The following is a 24,200-nucleotide window of genomic DNA, read 5'->3' as shown; positions in this document are numbered from 1 at the left end:
GGAGTCGAGTCCGACGCCGATGGGGCCTGTGGACCTTGAAGAGCCGGTCTACATTGTTGACTCCGAATATGGGGAAGATGTAGAATACGGAGAGGTTTGGGAGGGGTCTGAGGACCCTCTGTCACGTGAGTGTCAGTACAATGTGGACTGGACAGGTGATTTGGGTGACGCCAGTGGTCTGGACGACTCTCCTAACCCTGGTTTTGTCTCGCCTCCTACTGTGGCTTCGGAGGCTGGGGCTGCTTATTCAGTGGTGTTGATGAGGGCTGCCAAGGCCTTACACCTTGAGCTCCCCGTCGCGGTCGTGAGGCCTAACATCCTCACTGAGGTCTTCAAACCGCAGTCATGCCCACAGGAGCCTCTGCTGCCGTTCAACGAAGCCTTGACAGACGTTCTTTTGGGCACGTGGTCCAGGCCCGCTTCAGGTTCGCCTGTTGATAGGAACGTGGCCACACGCCACCGTCCGTGTCCGGACGACCCCAAGTTCCTGTCCACCCATCCCACCCCTGAGAGTCTGGTGATCCAGGCCTCGACCTCCCAGACCGCATTCCCGTCGGCCCCGCCCGACCGGGAATCCAAGAGGTACGAACAATATGGAAAGAAGGTCTTCTCGTCCCTGAGTCTGGGACTGCGGTCTTGCAACACCGCATGCCTCTTGGGCCGCTACACCCACTCTCTGTGGGATACGGTCGCGGAGTTGCTGCCAGAATGCCCGCAGGAGGTACGGGCAAGGCTATGATTGAAGGCCGAGATGCAGCAAGATACTCCATCAGGTGTGGTCTTGATACGACCGACTCGCTGGACAGAGCGATGTCCACGACGGTGGCGATTCGTCGCCACGCCTGGCTGAGATCCGCCAACTTTTCGGCAGATGTCCAAAATACTTTGATGGACATGCCGTTCGATGGCAGTCGCCTGTTTGGCGACAAGGCGGACCACGCGCTAGAGCGCTTCAAGGACTCCAGGGTCACGGCCAAGTCCTTGGGTCTCTCGACCCAGCGCCAGCAAATGGGTTCGTTTCGCTCCTTTCGTGGCCACGGAAGGGGCGGTCCCACACGTGCTGCCAGCCACGCACCGCAGAACACTTCTCAACGCGGTGGCGGCCGTGGATTCCGCCGTGGAGGCGGTCGGGGACAACGGCGAGGTCAGACCACACCTCCCCCCGCAGCATCAGCCTCCAAATCCTCCTAGTCCGTGCTTTCAGGCCCATGTGACGCCAGTGGGTGGCAGGGTTCGCCATCACCACTCCCGCTGGCGCTCTATCACATCGGACAGGTGGGAGCTGCAGCTCGTCCGAAGGGGCTACTCCCTCCCCTTCGAGACCTCTCCTCCAGCCATGCCACCGCAGAACCACCGTGTGTCGGGGGACCACTTGACACTTCTGCAAGAGGAAGTTACGGCCCTCTTGGCCAAGGGGGCCATCGAGCGCGTTCCTGGGCCAGAAGTAGGGCGTGGTTGCTATTCCCACTACTTTCTGGTACCCAAGAAGGACAAGGGGGGCCTCCGTCCTATCTTGGATCTACGGAACGTCAACGGCTTCCTCCGGAAGGAGAAGTTCAAGATGTTGACTTTGGCTCAGGTCTTGGCTGCTCTAGACCCACAAGACTGGATGGTGGCGTTGGACTTGCAGGATGCGTATTTTCACATCCCCGTCCTGCCGGCCCACCGGCGTTACCTGCGGTTCACGGTAGGCCACGAGCACTTTCAGTTTATCGTGCTCCCATTCGGCCTTACCAGCGCCCCACGGGTGTTCACGAAAGTGATGGCGGTGGTCGCCGCTCATCTGCGCCGGTTAGGGGTTTCAGTCTTCCCCTACCTCGACGACTGGTTGTTGAAGGCGGGCTCGCCCCAGACAGTCGTCCACCACCTTCAGATGAAGGCCGACCTCCTGCACGAGCTGGGGTTTTCCATCAATGTGCTGAAATCACACCTGTGTCCCTCTCAAAAGCTCCTTTTCATCGGAGCGGTTCTCGACTCGGCGCAGTTTCGGGTTTATCCTCCGGAACGGCGGATCCGGGATATACAGGCTTTGATTCCTATCTTTCAGCCGTTATCCCGGGTTTCGGTCAGGTTGACGCTGCGGCTACTGGGGCTGTGATGGCTTCCTGCATCCTTCTGGTGCATCACGCCCGGTGGCGGATGCGGGCTCTGCAGTGGGACCTGAAGTTTCAGTGGGCCCAGCATCAAGGCAACCTATCCGACCATGTCCTGATCTCGGAGGGCACTGCGAGCCAGTTGCAGTGGTGGCTTACGGACCGCGATTGGGTCAGAGGCAGATGCCTCTCCCTTCCCCAACCGGAGCACGTGGTTGTGACGGACGCGTCCCTCCAGGGCTGGGGAGGCCACTTGGGAGAGGCGGAGATCAGAGGTCTCTGGTCTCCGGCGGAATCCCGGCTCCACATCAACATGTTGGAGCTGCGGGCGATTCGCCTAGCACTGAAGGCATTCCTCCCCTTTGTCAACGGGAGTGTAGTGCAGGTGTTCACGGACAACACCACCGCCATGTGGTACTGCAACAAGCAGGGCGGAGTGGGGTCGTGGACCCTTTGCCAGGGGGCTCTGCGTCTCTGGCAATGGCTGGAACGTCAGGGCGTGGCTCTGACGGTTCAACACCTGGCAGGTTCTCTGAACGCCAGGGCGGACGAACTCAGCCGTCGGTGCTCAGTGGATCACGAATGGCGTCTGAACTCGGACGTGGTGAGAGGCCTCTTTCTGCAATGGGGAGAGCCTTGGTTAGATCTATTCGCCACAGAAGAGAACGCGCAATGTCATCAGTTCTGCGCGTTGGAGTTTCCAAGGCGGCACTCGCACAGCGACGCCTTTCGGCGCGAGTGGAGCTGCGGTCTGTTGTACTCCTTTCCGCCTATACCACTTCTGCCCAGAGTGCTGAAGAAGATCAGGCGCGACCGGGCCCAAGTTATCCTTGTGGCTCCGGACTGGGCTCGAAGGTACTGGTATCCCGAGCTACTCAGCATGTCAGTCGGTCCCTCGATCCGCCTGCCCCTTCGGGAGGACCTTCTGTCGCAGCAGCAGGGGACGGTCCTCCACCCGAACCTGTCCAGTCTCCACCTCCATGCGTGGAGATTGAGCTGCGACAGTTGAGGCCATTTGACTTGCCTCCTGAGGTTTGTGATGTGATTCTGGCAGCCAGGCGTCCCTCCACAAAGTCGGTATACGCCTGCCGGTGGAACAGATTTGTGGCATGGTGCACAGCAAAGGCTGTGGACCCTCTCTCTGCCCCTCTTTCCGAGGTTCTCCTCTTTCTTCTCTCTCTTGCCCAGCAGGGCTCTGCTCTGGGCACTATCAAGGGCTACCTTTCTGCCCTTTTGGCCTTTCTAAGGCTGCCTGATCAACCTTCTTTGTTCAAGTCCCCTATTGTAACGAGATTCTTGAAGGGCATCACGCATCCACCTGTTCCGTTCGTGATGCCTCAGTGGGACTTGAACCTGGTTCTGACCTTCTTGATGTGCGCTCCCTTTGAGCCACTTCATTCCTGTCCTCTCCGTCTCCTGACTTTAAAGACGGCCTTCCTGGTTGCCATCACCTCTGCCGGGGAGAGTGAGTGAGCTCCAGGCTCTTTCTGTCAAACCTCCTTTCATGTCAATTCATCCAGACAAGGTGGTTCTGAGAACTAGACCTTCTTTCCTGCCCAAAGTAGTCTCTCCTTTTCACATCGGTCAGTGCATCACCTTACCCTCCTTCTTCCCGCCTCCGCATCCTTCAAAGGATGAAGAGCGGCTCCATCGTCTTGACCCAAAACGTGCGCTTTCATTTTATATGGATCGCACACGCCAGTTCCGGGTGGATGACCAACTGTTTGTTGGCTACGTGGGTGCGAAGAAGGGACGGGCGGTACATAAACGGACCATCTCTCGGTGGGTCGTTCTGTGCATCAAAGCGTGCTACTCTTTGGCTCGGAAGGAGCCTCCTGTTGGGCTGAGGGCCCATTCCACTCGGGCCACGGCGGCTACTACTGCCCTGGGCCGGGGAGTCCCTTTGCAGTACATTTGCCAGGCGGCTACGTGGGCCTCGCTGCACCCCTTTGCGAGGCACTACTGCCTGGACAGTCAAGTCGGGAGGGATGGCTTCTTTGGCCGTTCGGTCCTCCAGGACTTTCTGGTGTAGGATTGTATTGGTTCGCAGACCCACCACCGGGGTTGGTATTGCTGGGGTATCTATTCTAAGGTAAGGAATCTAATACTAACCTGTTTCTTTCAGATGAACAAGTTACTTACCTTCGGTAACGATATATCTGTAAGAAACAGTAGTTAGTATTAGATTCCTTACCGCCCCGCCCATCCTCCCCGTTCTGCGAACTGATACCTAGGGTTAAGGGCCCTAGTTTCAAATGGCACCAGTGTTGGTTCTCACATGGCTCTGCGTGTTCTGGCGCGGAAAAGCTATGTACAAAGAACCGACGTCAGCGCGCGGAGGCGGCGTCTATATACTCCAGCGAAGTCATCACGGCGCACGACGACGACGACGGACGCGGAGCCGCAGGGGACGCCTGCAGACGACGCCTACCGACACGCAGGGGTACTGCTACGCAAAAGTTTCCGGATCCAGACTGACGCCTGGGGATATTCTAAGGTAAGGAATCTAATACTAACTACTGTTTCTTACAGATATATCGTTACCGAAGGTAAGTAACTTGTTCGACAGGCGGATGTTACTGCCCTCGAAACAGGCCTTTACCGCCTCCCTACAAGATCGAACCTGACTTGCATTCAGGAGCTGTTTTAGAAACTATCTCCTTTCCGCTCTCAAGCCATTGCATAGTGGATGTGTTATGTCTTCATTTAGATTTCCACACAGTCGGCAGCAATTAGAGGAGGTTGTACGTTTCCATGGAGGAAGGTGGGGCTTTGCTGGTAAGATTCCCAGCCTCAGATGAAGGAACCGTTCTTTTGTTGTTCTTGCAAAACCTGTTCCTAGGTATAGTTGGGGCTTTGTTGACTCATAGCTCTGAATTACGAACCAGCCGTTGGCCCTCCTACTAAGGGCAGCTTTGTCTTCTGCGAGAGATACAATCTTTACTGATTTATTTACCAAGACCTTGAAGCTTTTCTGGGATAAGCAAGAGTCCCATAGGTCCTGTAAAGCTAGCAGCTTGATTGCTGATTGAAGTTAACTCATCGCTGGGCTATCATTTCTCTTTGAGATTTCCAACCACAGATATGAGTTCAATGTGCCCAGCACGGCCCCCTTTATTTTGAACTAGCATTTGGCGTAGGCCCCTTTCCGTGAGATTTGATGTTTTAGCAGTCCAAATTCTAATCTTATTTGCGCTGGTGAGGTAAATTGCGGAAGATTGAATATTATTCTTAGGGCCTTAGCAACCACTAAGTCCAGGGTGACTTCATCTCTACCTCTCATTGCTTCACTTCTGTAAGTGATGGAGGGAAGGAGCCGCGCACGAAGCACTTCTAGCAAAGGGAGAAGGCTAGGGCCAGTTATTTTTTGCTTGATGTTTTTTAAAGCAACTGCCAATACAGTCCCTCTGCCTTTGATGGAGGCTTTCTGTTTAGAAAATGAGCCGTTTCTCTCAAATATGATTCCCAAATACTTGTACTCCTCTGCAGGGACCAGCAGCCGATTGTTCATTGACCATCGTGGATAGGGTTTGTTGGGACCCTGGTTTAGTACCATTACTTTAGATTTTACCAGATTTATGGTCAGCCCATTTTTTCCAGCGAAGGTACTTGTGATGTTTATCAGATGCTGGAGGCCGATTGGAGTACGGCTGATTAGTAGGAGGTCATCTGCGCACAAAAGGTTCGATAGAGTTAAGCCCCCCAGGTTCGTGGCATGATGGTTGCAGTTGTCCAGGTCAGTGGAGAGATCAGAGACAAAGAGGTTGAATAAGGTTGGGGCCAAGACACAACCCTGCTTCAGCCCTTTGGTAGTAGGAATTTTTCTAGACAGGGTATCTCCCGCTCCAATTTTAATCTGGACCCAAGTTTCAGAATGAAGCAGGATTAGCTGGTTTAGAAGATTTGTAGGGATTCCCCACCTCGCTAGTTTGGCCCAAAGTAACCCCCTGTCAATGCTATCGAAAGCTGCCTTATAATCGATAACGCAGACGAATAGCGGTTTATTGATTTTTTTGGAGGCGTCAGACAGAAGAGAAAGGGCGAGAATATTTGTTGTAGTCCCCCGACCTTCCTGAAAACCAGTTTGATTGATGGGAATTAGGTTTTTTTCCTGAGCCCAAATTGTAAGTTCATTTAATAAGAGCCCTGCATAGAATTTGGCTTCAATGTCAATTAAAGCGATGAGCCTATAATTGTTTGGGTCTGACATGGCGCCCTTTTTGTGGATAGGAGAAATGATTGATCCTTTCCAGGAGTCAGGAATTCTCTCACTTTCTAGGATGATGTTATAAAAGGGGAGGAGTGCTTTAACCCAGTAGATCGAATCCTGTTTAAATATGATTGGCGGAAGACCGTTGGGGCCTGGAGCTCCGTCTTTGCGTCCTTTCTTGATTCTGCTCCCGAGCTGCTTAGTTGTGAGGACGATAGGAAGGACCAGTCCTTCAGACCTTGATTGTTGTTGGTCACTTTTGAGCTCCGGTAAGGCTACCGGGGATTCGGCAGCTTCTGAGTTGAAGTGATTCAGTAGGAACTTTGCCCAGATGTCCTCTGTTATATATGAGCTAATTCCTAGAGCGGATGGATTCTCTAGGATTCGGATGGTCTGCCAAAACCTGACCATGTTGTTATTTTTTGCATCATATGTCAGTTTAGCCCATGTTGATTCGTCCCTTTCTTTTTTGGCGAGCCAAATTATTTTCTTCTTGCAAGCTATAAGGCTCCTTAATTCGGACTGGATGTTCTCAACTGGTCCGTGTATACGAAGAATGCGCATTGCCCTGTTGATGTTGGTTTTTAACTCCCTTAATTCGGCATCCTGATGTCGTGAGAGGTGAAGTAATTCGCTTCGTTCCTGGTTGCGTGAGGCGACCCCGGGATTTTTTGGTCTTACCAGTCCTTTTTTTGACTTGATTGGATTGAAGCTGTCCATGAAGTTCTCCCATGCTTTTAGGTGGCTGGTACTTAACTGCATACTCTCCTCCCATCTTTTTTTCGCGAGGGCCTGGAGTTGTTCTGGATCGCGGGTGTTACATTTGTTTTTTCTTTCTTGTCGTTTCCTAATAGGCTGTTTCTCGATATTTTACCGACCTTTCTCAGAGTGTTTTCTAGTAATTCTGGACTGTAGCCTCTGGTCACAAATCTCTCTAGGCTTTCGATTGCTGTGCTGGTAAAGTCACACTCTAAAACTGTTTCGTTTAATGAAGCTAAGGAATCACACAACAGAATGGCAGGCTTGCAGGTAATCTAAACTGGCTGCACTCTGGAAGGCTCGTCAAGAGTTTTATAAAATTGTGTGTGAGGCAGAACCAAACATTGGTCTTATCATAGCGAAGGAACTACTGGTCCCAGAATGCCTTGAGACAATGGATGCCCAGCTGGTGGCGATAAAATGGCGAAATAGTGGACTGGTTATCTTCGCATCTGCCCGCATGCATGCTGTCCCGTGATCAAGCGGCAGGAGCTGCGAAACGCGTTGGGAATGCAAGAAGAAATATTCCAGGGTGTGTGCCGGTTTTGCTGAAAATAAAGGACTCTTCCAAGATTGGCCGGGTCCTCCTGTTATTGGGTGCACTTTCGCACGTAGGACACTCATAACGGAATATATATATATATATAAATATATTTACTTCACTGCATGATATCTTATATATGCTTCATTATTTGCAAGTATATTATTACCCACCACCCTCTAAGGGTAGAGTAGATATGTCTTTATTAGAGTACTTCTATACATGTATGTCTATGCAACTGCTAACTACTCTGATTCTACTCTGATTCAAGCATGTGAATCTATGAAAGATCCAATACTGATGAGTTACTGACTGCAACTACGGTTCTCCAGTATTAGTATATTTTATAGATTCACATGCGACCCACCCTCCTTCTCTGAGAGGCTTCCCTTATTTCCTCAAGGTATAAAGTTTCACACTTGTGCCTGAAAATCTGAGGAACCAGTCTCTCTTTTGTTGTTTTAGAGGGTGATGGCGCCTGATTGGCTACTACCCAAGTGTGTTTCTTTTTTTTACAAAAGAAAATGTATAGGCTTTTGCATTAACTGTTCATTGTATTGTAGCCTATTGTAGTATTACGTTCACCACTATGGGTATCTTGGCGCTGATCAACTGTTGTTTGTTGTTACCCAACTCAATGGTACTCCTTTTATCGACCTCAGATGGATGAAAGGTTGAGTGGACCCGCTGGGATTTGAACCTCTGACCATGAGGTCGAACACAGGCCCCTGCAGTAAACGCATTAGTCCAGTGACCCACCCGACCTGGCTAATATGTATTGTACTGCATTTATATGTATACCGTGGGACTCCCACTTCGATGATGATGATGATTCAAGCATGTGAATCTTTGAAAGCTACCGATACTGGAGAACTGTAGTCACAGGTAAGTAACTCATTTTCATAATGAACGTGCCTTGCATTGTCTATTTTTCAGCTTCCAAGAGTATATGGACGTTTATTGTCTTTCCTCTTAAATCTAAGGCAGGACACAACAGTGACTATTAAATCTCAGTTTAAATCGGAGACTTAGAAGATGCTTGGATGGGCAAAAATCTTATGATGGGAGAATGGCCTCCTTATGTGGAAATTGCTTGAGCCCCCACTAAAGATAATTCTGAAAGAGACATCCGAGAAATCACATTGAACAGATACCCATTTAATGACTGAATCTACGTTGAAGCACTGCTCGGAAATGAGGACGAATCTTTGTCTAGGGAATCGGATGTCAAAGTACTCTTCAACATTTAAGCACTCGGTGTCACACTATTTCTTGCTTTTGAGGCACAAAAAACATGTTTGTAGGTGACTTCCTTCCGCATTAGGTATAGACTATTCTATGGCCTGTTCTCCATCCAGATAATCTGTTCCTGTCTTCGTAGTTAGTAGCCTTAACAGTTCCCTCCCAAAACAACAAAAGGAGGAGTCCATCGCCACTACCACTCCAGTCTTCTCTTCCCAACTTAATGCTATCTACAGGCTAGTTAAGAGATGACTGACTCTTAAAAGATCTTTTCACCCTAAAGCTCCATCTCATTGGAGGTTAAATTCTCATCAGTGTAGGAGAACCCATTACAAAAATAATTGGTACTTGGTGAAGGAAATGTCACTACTTGTGTTTTCCTTCATCAGACTTTTCATTGAAACCGTAAGTAGCACACCCTCCTCCCTGGTGAAAATGTCTGAACGTTTTTATCAGTATATTTGAGATACCGAAATCCATTAAAAACAATTGAATGTAGCTGTCAATGCAGATCATGAGGCCAACTTGGTATTGATAGTTCCTTTAAATGAGCAGTGTTTCACGTTTTAGAGTCTTTTGCCTACATGGCTACATTATCCTCTGTTCTTTCATTTTATTATTAAGAAGATGTTTCCGGTCACTGACTTTTACGCTTTTTTTTTTTAGACAAATAAATGTAAGTTGGACAAATGATCATGTGGATAGGATACTAAACTATTATTTCGTTTTTATCAATTTATTATAGCAATGTATACATTTTTTAAAGTCTCTCTGAAATTCAGCGCATGGGCTATTAAATGCATGACTTCAATGAAGATTTTCACAAAGGAGACATATGATCAAGTAATGTTTCCATGCTGTTGATTCGTATTTTGTACAGTTCTGTATTTCTTTTGTTTTTCAAGTTAACTTGCTATCCTGTTCCCAGGTGTGTATGCCTCTTTGTTGCTGTTACATTCATGACCTTTAGTCTGTGCTGCTCGTATTTGGTGTGTCTGAGGATTTTCTGCTGTATTTTTGAAGAGTCTCTGTTCCAGTCTTATTGTAATATCGGTTTTCCTTAGGTCCCAAGATTGCACCATACCTTCCTACGTTAATGGAACGAATTTTAAATACTCTGCGCTCCCCAGATGGGACACACCGTGCCAAGGAACTATCAGTCAGCGCCATTGGAGCCATTGGTATGGTATCACCACGACCACCCCTGTATTTTATTTCTTTTTCTGCAGAGTTTTATATAGCGCGAACTTGACCCGAACTGAATCAGGTATCAGAGCGCCTTACATAGCACCAGTTACGTTACATAGTTCGACATTAAGCTGTATTCCATGCCTAGAAATCAACCCAAAATGCACCCCTTACCCATATTATAAATACTAATCACTATTTGAAATCCCATTAGAACGTCCCCCAAATGTATTTTTTTTTACTATCTTTATATTGTAGCAGCTTTTAGTGACTGATATTGCAGTTACTAAGTGTTTTTGCCATGATGTGATCTGTGGGTTATTAAATTTGATAAATTGGGAATAGATTTAAAATGGGTATTGTCCGTATGATCCATAAATGAATGCTGGACAGCATAAAACATTTACAGAAAATCAATGCAATTTTAAGGATTTTGATTTCAAAAGATAGCCTTGGCCCCTACGATGTGGGCTGGATGGGTCTCAACCCTTCAAGCCACTCTTTCTCTTGTGACAGATTTGTATTAAGCTTTAACTAGTTAAGTTCTTTGGACTTTAATATATTTACATGCTTAAATCATTCTTTGCCGTCGGGTACCCCGGTCATTTTAAATCAAACTCCGCAGTGTTAAAATGTCCGTAAGCCACAGGAACAGTGTTTGGTAACATATCCACCTCATTTGAATCAATCTCGTCAGTCAATGAGGTGGAAATGCTAGCTCTTACTCCCCCTAGAGGTCAGCATAGCTCAGATTTCTACAGCATGTGAGGGAGTTCTCAAGGAAAACTAAGCAATAACCTCTCTGTGACCCACTGTTACGTTTTCAGTCTACCCTGGGACTGAAACAAACCTGCCATCAGCTTTTAAAGACATGTCATTTGTTTTTAGGGTAAATCCTCTGAAAAACCGCTGTTTCCTGGGCTAAGGAAACCTCTGTTCCGTCACGAACTTTCATCATGAACATTATAAAACAAAAAACTTCTTTTCAAATCCTGCTCTGTCTTTTAACAGAAAAGGATCTAAACTAATGATCCACATGTTATATTTATTGCCTTTACCCAGCATCCACGCTTCACGTTGTGACATTTGGAAGACTTTTCCTTCTAAGATTCTGAAGGATATTGAGAGAAGGTTGGCTCTGTATGTCTTAGGCATTTTGTGTATTGACTTCTAAATTATCCTTATTATCAATGGTGAAGAAAAAGCTATTGTCACCTATGGGAAAAGCATGATTAAACAATAAAGAAATCATTGTCAACGACTATGCCACTGTCAACAACCTCTCTAAACATTTCTCTCCTGGTGACTGTGACACTGTCCACGATTGGCTTTTCAACCACTACCTTTTCACCTATGAAGGTGAACGCAAGCTTGACTACCCACATTCTGGATTCTGAACTAGAGGCAGAACATAGTGTCCAAGACCCCTAAGAGACTGGTGGTAGCCTTATGCAGCTGGTGTGTAGTACGTCCCTAAGTTTGAGGAAGCCCTTTTTAGCTGAAAGCCATCCTTCTATTTATGATCCTCATTATGGTAGTGAGCCAGCCAGAGGTCTTGCAGGTACATCTTGTATTTTTGTCAACATTGCAGCAGATGATGTATTTAGATTTAGAAGTGGAAGAAGAGAAACTTACACATGGAAACCAAAGCGATAATGAGAAATTGGATGTCTACATCGTACCGACTGGGGAGGAAGGGACAAATCACCAAGCCAACCAGGTTTGTCCTGGACGACATGGCCCAATTGCATGCTTTGAGGGAGAGAGCCACTAAAAAGGTCAATTTACCAATGGCTTCGGGGGGGGCGGGGGGGAACAGCAATGCTTTGTTATAATTTTAAAGAACAGTCATGCAAGACCATACAATCCCTGTCCCATATTGGACTTTGTCTGGTTAGAAGGCGTAAAATTAAATAAAACATTGGCTATGGTTCCAGCTGAGGTATCATAACTAGAAGAAATGTAGGGGGCCCCAGGTTCGGTCTTATGCCTTCCATACTGGTTATTTGAAACTAGACACTGCCATAACGTCAGTGGCCCACTGCAGATCAAAGAACCCGATCACACCATAATCAGCCTTTCACGACAGAAACAGACAACAGATAGATAATTTGGGTTGCAGGGTTAGTTAGTTTGCTGTGACATATGTTAAAGCTGCTAGTTCATTGGCATTATTGGGCCGTTACGATTGCCTGTGCCAGATGTGACATGACACGTAGCCACTACTTGGCCTTATCCAAGAAGACGAAAAAAGAAACTGTGAATGAAATTGTCAAAGAAGGAGCAATAACATGTGCTGTCATTATTGTTGTTGCAATGGATGTGTCTAATGCAGGTTTCTGTCAGCTGGGAGATGCAGCTGTTTTGAGAAGCCTGAGACTGCTTTGGTCCACAGCTTTCTGTCTAGAGGTCCAGAGAAAGATCCTTGATCTGCTATTTAATTGTCTCATCCTGTATACAGGTCAGGGTCAACCATATTGCCTCCAAAAGCAAACCTGCGCTCCAGGTACAAACAGGAGAGAGTTAACACTAATCAGCTGCCCCCAGGGCTGGACTTTTATTTTAGTGGGCATTTCCTTGGTGGGCTTTAGCCCTTGATGGCCAGTTGTGAAAGTCATGGGCTGCTCCTACTGCCTCTGTTACTTTCCCCAGGTTCCCAAAAATAATTGAAGCTGTCATGGAGAGGGTTCAAGAGAGAGGGGGAAGAGCAAGGTGGAGAGAAAGCGAACAAAGGGAGAGTAGGGTATGGATGAACAGAAATAGAAACCTTTCCCAAGGAGACAAAGGAAACGGGGCTGGTTTGAGCATTTGTGCCAGTGCTGCTTTTGGGTACTCAGGCTGGCTGTTCATGTCCCACCTGCACCCCCCTTACACACAACTCCACCATCCCAACCTCAGCAGGTGAGGTGGGAATTTCCCTTGTTTGCCCCACATGGGAGTGCATAACATCGGATCGATGTGTAAGGCAGATTCTACACTTAAGGCATACATTAGAATTCATCCAGACACTACCCTGCAAGCCCACCCAGGACAGAACCTGACTTTCCCTCGAGGGACCTACAGCAGTAGATTATCCAGTATTGGGGTATCTTTCATAGATTCACATGCCTGAATCAATCCCTGTCGTCGTAGTGGGAGTCCCACGGTACAAATAACATAGCAGTAAATAGTAACAAAACATAGGCCCAGATGCAAACGTGCATTGTATAGCCTATTAGTCTAGTTTTGTAAAAAGGACAAACTGAAAATCACAACCAATCAGACACCAGCACCCTGTAGAACCTTCCCAAAAGAGGCTGAGTTCCTCAGATTTTCACCGCACTTCAATGTGTAAGGGAGTCTAACTGAGCCTGGCTCAGTTCTACGGTGAATTCAGATAAGTGTATATCTTATGCTTTATCAGGATAATGTTGGATTCTAAGGGAATATTTAGACCTTGCCAGTCCTGTGGGAAGAAGAATGTTCACATTGATATTGCCCACAAAGACTGTACTTATTGCCTTTATCCAAAGCATGTACCAAGGCACTGTAATATATGCCGCACTTTCCCAGCTAAAACCTTGAGGGATAGAGAGGGACAGCTTTTATTATGGCTTAAAAAGAAGACTGACGCCTCTTCAGATGTGGAAAGTGATACGTCCTTTAAGTCTCATAAGAGGCAGAGGTCGCCTGAGGAGAAAAGGAAACAACTTAAAATCTCTCACATGGCAAAAGAATCCCTTAATCAGAAGAAAAAAGTCTCCTCAGGGATTTCATCCCCTCAATCTGCAGATACTTCTAAAACCAAATCTGCTAAGAAAACCTCAAGTTCAATAGCCTTACCTGCTACCTCCACAACTTCGACTGTCATCTTCCAGACCGTCGACGACTATAACCTCTTCAACGGCAAGTCACAAAAAGGTTCTATTTCATTGACATTGCATTTATCATCGACAACACCTCCGTCATCGCGCGTCATTGAGGGCATCCAAACCAAAAGCCTTGACGTCGACCGCACTGTCGACGAGCCTTTCGTCATCGAGAAAGCCACCGCTGACGACCCCAACACCATCGCTGTCGACAACATCGTCAACAACGTCGTCGATGGCATCAACGTCGACTACAACATCGTCGACGGCAACAATACCACAGTCGACGGCGGATCCGTCGATGAGGATTTCACCAGCAGTAATGTATGCCAGTTTTTCAACGCCGGTTTTGCAAAGGGCGCGCATGTAGCTTTAAACCCCAAAGATTTCACCTTTACCGCCCAGAAATCTTCTCGATGTTGAAGATACAGATGATGAGGAGGGTCAATTTGGAGCTGCTTATAGCCCCTCGCAGCTCAATGTTAAATGCCAAGAGGTCGATGACTATGCTGAGTAGGAGCACTACTACCAACAGTATGATGCCCCTCCTACTCGCGTTCGACAATATAGATATTTTGAGCAGAATATGCAGCAACCTGCTCAATTCCCATCAGAGTTACTGTTTGACCTCCAAAATATGCGGCAGACTACAGAAAGAGGTTTCCTCCTTAAGAACAAGAAATGATAGTACCTCCACCAAAACCAGCAACTCAGTCACCACTGCCGCCTCCTGTGATACCAAGTCCTATTAACTCTCTGCCTCAACAAGAGGACCCTGCTACCTTTGATGAATAGCAGGAAGAGTGTAGATTCCTGACCCTGCAAAACCTGCAGATGAATGGGATGACTATGTAGTACTAACGCCTTCACCGCCACCTCACCACCCTTCGGATTCACCTCCTGAAGACATAAGAGGTTTCCATAATAATATGGACAGGGCTGCTGTTAGGTTCCACCTACCAACTGTCGTGCATCAGGAAGAAGGTTGTCTATATGACTTTAAGGAACAATGTAGAAAAAGTGTGAGGTCCATACCTATCATCCATCACATTTGGCAGGAAGGGGGTGAAAGTGATGAAATCTAGAGACCCTGAGGACTCTCCTGCTTGTATAACAGGCCACCCCAAGGCAGATTCAGTACTCTCTGGCAGCTCAGAGGCACTCTAAGAATCTGTCCGCTCCTATTACCTTCCCACCTGATAAAGATGGTAGACGTCTTGGCACATTTTGAAATACATTTTCATCGATGGCAGCGATTTCTGTAAGGGCGGCAACGCTCTAGCAATCCTGAGCAGATACAATCGTCAGCCATGGTCGTATGTAGGGGAGATGAAATCCTTACTTTCGGAAGAAAATAAGGACTCATCACTGAAGGAGAGAGAGCAACGTCGGCACTGATTGACATTGCTATGGATATTGCCATTACCAGTTTTAGGCAGTTAGCGAGTGCTGCCGTCTTACGGCGTCAAGGGTGGCTGAGAGCAACAAGTTTCCGCCCGGAAGTGCAGTCCAAAATTTTGGATATGGCCTATGATAGTGATAGCCTTTTTGGCAGCCACATTGATGAGACTTTGACTGCGATCAAAAAAGATACACACTAGAGCTCTGGGTACCCTTCAGTACTGCAAGTTTCCCTTTCGGGGAGCTTGGGCCGGGGTTTCTCAAACTACAGAAGCAATTACTAGCATTCCCAGACCGATCAGTCTTATCAACCACAATTTCGACGAGGATATCAGCAATATAACCGCCAACCAACCACTGCTGGTTCTGCTGGTTTTTCTCGACAAGGCCTGAAGACGGAAGCCAGCATCCCAAGGCCACGACTCCGGCCGCAAGCAGTGAGTTCAGTCGGGTACCAGTGTGTGCGCCTCTTCCCTTAAAATGGGCAAAACTCTCCATGCATTTTGACCAGTGGTGCAAAATCATCTCCGACATGTGGCTCCTAAATCTAGTATCTCACGGCCACACCTTGGAGTTTATTCAGATACCGCCCAATACCCACTCCAGGGGATCCCACTCCCTCGTCTGCATCTGCTCAAGAGAGAAGCGAAGCTCATGCTTCAAAAGGGAGCAATAGAAAAAGTCCGTTTTTCACAGAGGAGGAAAGGTTTCAACTCTCGTTTTTTCCTCATTAGCAAGAAATCAGGAGAGTGGAGACCTATCCTGGACCTCAGCAAGTTAAACAAATTCTTGAAGACTCAAACATTCAGGATGGACGTTCTGGCAGACATCTTGCGTTGCCTCAACAGTGGTGACTTCATGACGTCATTGGACCTCGAAGACTCTTACTTCCACATCCCTATTCACCCGAAGCACAGAAAGTTTCTAAGGTTCACAGTGGCTGGTACCCACTACCAATTTTGAGTCCTTCCTTTTTGCCTCAAATTGGCTCCAAAAACTTTCACGAAATTCATGGCTCCAGTAGCAGCTGCATTAAGAAACAGCGGTCATCGACTGGCTTCTGAAAGCGCCATCAGCTCATCTAGCGGAAGCAGCAACACAAGATTGCATCTCTCTCTTTCAGCGATTAGTCTAATCATTAAACCATCAAAAATCATCGCTCATTCCAAGTCAGAATGCGTTTTCTGGGAGCGATTCTGGACACCATTCAGAACAAGGCCTTCCTTTCCCAAGAAAGACAGCAACAATAGCAGACTCTAGCACAAAAACTGTCCAGAAAAAAGTGCGTTTCTGATAGGGTGTTCAAGTCTCTCCTGGGAATGCTGTCATCGGCGATAGACCTGGTGGCAATGACTCGACTACACATGAGACCTCTTCAGGAGGAGTTGCAATGCCAATGGATACAGACAAAAGGCTCTTTCGATTACATAGTGGAGATCACTCCACTAATGAAAGAAACTTTTATCTGGTGGGTGCAGCAATCAAATCTATCCAAGGGACTTTCTTTTCTCCCAGTTATTCCAGACTACATTGTCACAACAGATAATTCTATGGAAGGTTGGGGAGGACACTTACAGGACCTACTAGTTCAAGGAAAATGGTCCTCAGCTCAACGCAAAATGCATATAAACAGACTGGAGTTGAAAGCCATATCGCTCTAACTCCAAGCTTTCCTCCCACGGATTCAGGGATCCTCGCTTCTAGTCCGAATGGACAACACCACAAGCATGTTCTATATAAACCAACAGGGAGGAACCAAGTGCCTATCTCTGTCACAAGATGCCCTACAACTTTGGTACTGGCTAATGCTCCACAAAATCTCTTTAACAGCGGAACATGTCCCAGGTTTAAGAAATAACCTAGCGGATGCCCTGAGCAGAACAAACGACGGTTGTCACGAGTGGGAGTTGGAATAATCACACCTGGACAGGATATTTGCGACATGGGGGAAACCAGAACTGGATCTCTGCAACCCAAATAAACTCCAAATGCCGATTTATTTGCAAGAGCTGACAGCACCAATAGAGCATACAAACTTAAGTGGAGGGATTTCTGTATATGGTGCAGACGCAAATCCTTGGATCCTTTTTGCTATGCTGCTGAAGAAATCTTACCTTATTTGCTCTCTTTAGCGAAATCCGGTCTCACACACTCTTCAGATAGAGTTCACCTTGCTGCTATATCGAGTTACAGGCGATTGCCCAACTGCCCCTCGTTATAGTCATCAAGAATCATGAAAGAGTTCATGAAAGGACTGTTTAGGACTTTTCCACCCATCAAGGCTCCTCCTCCCGAGTGGCAACTAAATGTAGTGTTGTCTCAGTTGATAAGACAACCTTTTGAGCCTATACATAAAGTGAAACTGAAATTCTTAACCTGGAAGGTCGCCCTTCTCGTGGCTCTCACCTCCGCAGGAAGGGTTAGTGAAATACAAGCGTTCACTATATCTCATCCTTTCCTGCGGTTTTCTTATGATAGTCATTTTAAGAACAAACCTTATGTTCATTCTAAAAGTACCCTCTCGATTCCATTTCAATGAACCAGTTGATCTCAGAACTTTTTTCCCTAACCCGTCCACACCGGCTGAAAGAACTTTACACACTCTTGACATAAAAAAACTCATGTTTTACTTGCAATGAACAAAAAAAATCTGCAATACAAATCAGTTGTTTGTGGCTTATGGTGAAAACTGCCAGGGAACTGCAGTCACCAAGGCTATCATAGCTAGATGGGTAGCGAATGCAATATAGTTTTTCCACGACAAGGCTGGCAAGCCTTTATCACAAACTGTACGAGCGCCCTCCACTAGAGCAGTCTCTGCTTTTGTTGCTCTATTTGCCGGAGTACCACTTTAAGAAATCTGCAGAGCAGCAACGTGGAAGACAACCCACACGTTCTCGCAACATTACTGCCTTGAGTCATCGCACAGAGCTGATGCAGCTGTTGGACAGGCAGTACTATGAAACCTTTTTCACTAAGGTAAACTAGTTTTCCTAGTGGTGTTTTACATGTTTATGAAAAAAAAGGAATATATGTGTCTGTGTGTGTGTTTATATATATATATATATATATATATATATATATATCTATATATATATATATATATATATATATATATATATATATATATATATACTGCTACAAAGGTACTCAGATTTGAGGCCGCACTCCACTCGCAGGTTGTTAATGTTATTTATCTATATATATATATATATATATATATATATATATATATATATATATATATATATATATATGTATATATATACACATACATACATACATACATACATATGTTTCTTTACCTGCTGCTAAATAATCTGTACTGCTTTTCCGGAATGCTCCATGATGCTTTTAACTTAATGTGCTTTGTGCCCCATAAATTATCTACCTCTCTTCAACAATTTAATATTTTAAAATTTTCCTTTCCTGCTGCTTGGCAATCTTTAATTTGCCTCCTGAATTATCTCTTGATGTTTTTAACCTATTGCGACTTGTGCCTCCAAATTGTGCTACCTCATTTTGAAGCTTTTATAGCTCAATAGTTTCTTCACTTGGTGCTATACTATTGGTATTTTAATCTTCTGCACTACGTGCACCCAATTTGATCTACTTAATTTTGTTGCTTCTATATTGCAAATGTTGCTTTCCCTGTTAGCCTATTTGTATATTGTTTGGATTTGCGACTTGATGTTTTTTTTTTTGTCAAATGTGTTTCATGCTCTCAATCTGATCTACCTCATCTTGATTCCTAATTGTTTGAAATGTTGCTTTGCCTGCTCCTAAATTAGCCACACAATTACACGTAGCACTTTGCCTCTTAGTATTAATCTGATCTGTTTTCTCATCATCGTTTCCCTCCCTCCTACTCTTCTCTTCCTTCTCCCATTTCGCTCTATTGTTTGGTCTCCCCTACTGGTTGACCACTATTTCATCTCCCCAAAGCCCCCGTTTTTAGCCATCTCTAGGCAAGGCCCCTGCCCTGGCTTTGAGGCTTATTTTCCACCTACACTTTTCCACCGTCCCCCTCCTACCACACTCCCCCCTGCGCCTCTCTACAACCTCCCACCTGCACAACCTGCTCCTTCCCCTTGTTCATTCTTGATGAATTACCATGCCTCCCCTCATTCATACCCTTACAACACCAGATTCACTCATCACTAGGCATGGCCCTACATCTTGGAACATCCTTTATCCTCCCAACCTCTCTAAAAATGCTAAGAAGAACTTTAAACACAAACTATTAATACGTCACCAAGAAACCTTATTCGTTGATCACCATCTTATCCTCACCACCATTATTAAAACCAACTACATCTTTTACTCCAATCGCCCTTCTAAATGGAAAAGTATCTTCCTCCACCACCTCCCATAACAAAATCTTGCAAAATCCCATATGGTTTGAAATTGTCGTCCACCCCTTCCTCCACTTTTCAAGGCGTAATAGAGATCTCCATTTTTAAGTCCGGACATATCCTCATACAAGCCACTGAAAACCACCTCACCTTCTTTGAGCACCTTATCCTATCTATTATCTTCTCCTTCCCATACCCCTTCAGCCTCTCAATCTCAGGAAGTCCTCCCAGCGTTGCTCCTCTTGACGCCAACCCCTCCGCTCCCAGATCCTGCTACTATTTATGAAGCCTCCCAATACCAGACTTTTGATCCTAACGCCCCCTTAGCATCCTCTCCTTTTCTTGACATTTCCACCTCATACTTAGACACCCAAACCCTCTTTCCCCTCACCTCCTCTGTTTCCCCTCCTCCTGATATTCCTTCATTCTGAGGGAGAATTGTTGTGTGAGAGCCAGCATTCCCAGGGGCCAGATGGGTGCTATGAGAAGATGAGGGGGCATGGGGCGAGTGAGATGGAGTGCCATCTTGTCTATGGGGGTCCTTTAGATTGCAAGAGATTGGTGTCCTTAGTGGAGCAGTAGGGGGTGCAGTGTGTAGAGGTGTCGTTATACAGGGATCAGTGTGAGGGGGCTGGGAGGAATGGGAGGGAGGAAGGGGGTGGTTAGGATTGAGTAGGAAAGAGCCTCAAGCGATCTCTCCTCCCCGGACCTCCTGGACTCCAATAATGCCTACCCCCCTATTGCCATAACTACTGACTCTCCTACTCTTCATTCCACTATTCCTGTTTTCCTGGGGAGAAGCTCTATCCCTGCCTCCCCAGGCTCACCTAGACCTCCTCCGCAACTCACCACTATCCACTCTTGCTTCCCCCCTCTCTAAAAACAACCCTAAACCCCTCAACTGCATGCTGGTCAACTGTCGATCTGCTATACAACATGCAACTGAAATCTTGGAAACCATCCTTAGTGAAGCCATTGACATTGCTTTTCTTTTCTTATGGAAACCTGGCTCAAAGCTCACTCTTCACCTATTCTTGACCTGCTCTCTCTCAAAAGTTACTCCATCCTCAGAAAAGACAGACCTGTCAAAATTGGAGGAGGCCTAGCCATTATCTATAAAGATGAACTCCAACGCTCCCTTGTTCAGAGCCCTGATCATGCGACATTTGAATACATCGGAGCTGAAATGAATGAAATGAAAATTGCACTTATATAGCGCATAACTACCCGGAGGCCTCGCAGCGCTTTAGACTGATTATTTTATAGCGGGCACCGGGTAGATCAGCACGTTTTTGCATACAAGTGGGTTTTTAAAGCCTTTCTGAAGGACATGAGATTATTGTTTTCTCGGAGGGAAAGGGGCAGGGAGTTCCAAAGTTTGGCCGCAGTATGAGAAAAGGAGCGACCACCCCAACGAGCCTTGTTAATTTTTGTTGTGGTTACAACCTGAAGGGAGCTAGAGCGTAGAGCTCCAGACGGTGCATAAGGCATAACCACAGGATGAAGAATTGCCGGGCAAGTGCGATGGAATGATTTGTGAACTATACACATGGCCTTAAACTGCACTCTAGCTGCCACCGGGAGCCAGTGAAGCTCTTTCAGAGCTTTCCTAGCTGACTGCCGGCGGGGGATGTTATACAAGAGCCGTGCAGCACAGTTTTGTATGACTTGAAGCCTGCGGGTGACTGCTACCGGGGCTCCTATGTAAAGCGCATTCCCATAATCCAGGCGAGAGAGAATCAGGGCCTGGACCATGACTCTCCTGGCCTGGAATGGGAGTAGAGGGAGGACCTTACGGAGCATTTTCATCAGCCCAATGCAAGTAGAGGCAGTTATTGTGGCTTGGGCTGAAAGATCAAGCGCCTTGTCTAGCCAAATTCCCAGACTCTTGATCTGAGATTTGGGAAGGGGGGGCATGCCAAGACATGGGGGCCAAATGGATGCGAGGGCAGATGGAGAGGGTTTGCCCAACAGCATAATGTCTGTTTTCTCTCCGTTTAATTTAAGACAGGAAGATTGCATCCATCTGGCGATAGCCTCTAGACAGGGGCCTAGGGTGGAAGACGACCCCTCGGGGTGGTCAAGAGAGACCACCAGTTGGGTGTCGTCTGCGTAGGTGACAATACGCACACCAAAGGGATGGACTATCCCTTCTAGAGGTTCCATGTAAACATTAAAAAGGGTGGGACTCAGGGAAGAACCCTGAGGCACCCCACAGCTAAGTGAGTGCTTAGGGGAGACTGTCTCACCCTCAAACACCTGAAAGAACCTGCCATCCAGGAAGGAAGTAAGCCATTCCAGGGCCGCACCCGACACGCCCAGACCACTCAAACGTTGTAATAATATGGAGTGGTTGACCGTGTCGAATGCGGCGCTGAGGTAGAGTAATATGATGGCAGCCTTTCCTCCCTGGTCCAGCACGGCTCTGGCCTCTTCGGTCACTGCCAAAATAGCGGTTTCAGTTCCGTGCTGGGGGCGGAACCCTGTCTGAGAGGCACGAAGCAGACTATTGGTTTCAAAGTAGTCCACTAAGATGTTATTGACGTGCCTCTCAAGCAGTTTGCTCATCCAGGGAAGCAAGGAGATGGGACGATAGTTGGCCAAGTTGTTTTGATCAAGTGTAGGCTTTTTCAATAAGGCTCTAACCATCGCGCACTTCCGGGGGGGGGGGGGCAGTACTGGAGGTGATGGAAGTATTAAGAACATCCAGAATCACTGGACGAATGATATTCATGACCTTAATAAGAGTCTGAGGAGGTGCTTGATCACTAGGGGATCCCGAGGTTATTTTCGGGATCAGCCTATCTAGTGTGGGAAGGTCAAGGAGTGGGAGTTCGTTAAGCTGACAGGAATGATTAACAACAGTCGGGAAGGTAGGTTCTGGGGTATTGCTACCGATGGCAAATGTAGAGTAGATGGCCTGGATCTTCTGAAAGAAGAACATGGCTAGATCATTGCAGCGGGTCTGAGCACCGTCTGATGATGGACGCTCGGGGGAGGGAGAAATTAAGGACTTCGCTATTTTGAAGATCTCCTTGGGGGCATTAGCGGCCAGGTTAATTTTTAACTCATAAAAAAGAGATTGAGCAGTTTTTATTTCATTTTTATAGAGCTTTATGGCAGCTCTATATTCAGCCTTCCTCTGCTGCGAGCGATTCTGCCTCCACGCTCTTTCCAATTTGCGGCAGGTTAGTTTCATAATTCTGAGCTCAGGTGTATACCATGGGGCAACTTTGGATCTTACTATAGATTTCAGGGGGATCACAGGGAGGACTTGATCGAGAGTATCACAGATCCAGTTATCAAAGTTAGTCGAGGCGATGTTGGGATTAGTGGACTTCTTAGGTTGGTGTTTCGTAAGGGCCCTTTCCCAGTCAGGGAGCGAGAGTGAGGGCCATTTCCTACCTTTGTTTGTTAAAATGATCAGGATTAGGAAGGGAGCTTGTGGACCAAGAAAAAGGTATTAAGAGATGATCGGTCCAAGGTAATGGAATAGGGGTCTCAGCCTTTAGTTTATCTAAATTACTGTGAATGTGGTCCAAAAGATGTCCCTTGTTGTGTGTTGCAAGAAAACCCTTTTGGTGCAGACCGATGGCCTGAAGATTAGATCGAAGGTTAATGGCTTGAGCATCACAGGGGTCGTCCAAATGTATATTAAAATCGCCCAACAGGGTAAAATTTGCCGAAGCAAGTAAAACATTGGTGACAGTATCTATCAAATTGGGGATGAAATTACTAAGGGCACCAGGAGGGCGATAGGCTAACATGCCAGAAAAGGTGGTGGTGGGAGAAAATTCTAAGATAAAATGTAGAATCTCACAGCCTGGTTTAGTGGAGGAGGTGGTGCGGCATTTATACGTGTCTCTATAGACAATAGCCAAACCACCACCTCTCCCTGACTGGCGGTCTAGTCGTTTGAAGGTATAGCCCTGGGGAACCGCCCACACCATAGTTGGATCGCTTTCTAACTGAAGCCAGGTCTCTGTCAAGAAGAGAACCTCTGGATTAAGCTCTTCAATCAACATAGAAAGTTCAGTGTGATGCTTAGAAAGTGAACGACAGTTAAGGAGAAGCATTTTCCAATTGTGTGAAGATTGGGGATTTTCGGTGTAAGCATGAGATGTGCTCCAGGCACATGGTTTACAATGGGACACTGTGTTGGTAAGGAAAATCAAATGAAGGCACAGAGGGTTTGTGGGGGGGCGTAACATGTGAAGACTAGCAGAACTATAAGTAAGGCGTATTCCTACCATGGTGTCCGAGTTAGCCTATTGCTGAGGGCTGGAGGCGCCGGGACGCGGACTGGCGCAGACTGGCTTCTCTTTGGCGCGTCAATGGCGCTCCCGCTGCGCGAGGAGACAAGGTATTTGTAGATTGGGAGGTGAGGGAAGACTAGAACGTCACCCTCTGAACTTAAAGTTCATGGTTCCCATCCTATTCCGTTACATAACATCTGTCATCCACCTGGCGACCCTCTGGAGGAATTGTCTGACCTTATTTCCCTATCCTCGATCCCCAACTCCAAAAACATCTTCTTCAGAGACTTTAATATTCACTGGAACA

The 24,200-nt window shown here is 46.8% G+C and overlaps 1 protein-coding gene across 2 annotated transcripts in view; it reads left to right on the top strand.

The window, feature by feature from the left end:
* Positions 1–24,200, top strand: part of IPO4 (importin 4) — a 2,629,293-nt gene that overhangs the window by 1,438,344 nt on the left and 1,166,749 nt on the right. For both annotated transcript variants that reach the window (XM_078644926.1, XM_078644927.1), the window contains exon 15: positions 9,910–10,026. In XM_078644926.1, coding sequence (XP_078501052.1) covers positions 9,910–10,026 — 117 coding nt within the window. The remainder of the gene's footprint in view (positions 1–9,909; positions 10,027–24,200) is intronic.

Source organism: Lissotriton helveticus, chromosome 5_1, assembly GCF_964261635.1.
Source record: "Lissotriton helveticus chromosome 5_1, aLisHel1.1, whole genome shotgun sequence".
Taxonomy (NCBI): Eukaryota; Metazoa; Chordata; class Amphibia; order Caudata; family Salamandridae; genus Lissotriton; species Lissotriton helveticus.
This window is presented reverse-complemented; position numbering and strand designations above follow the sequence as displayed.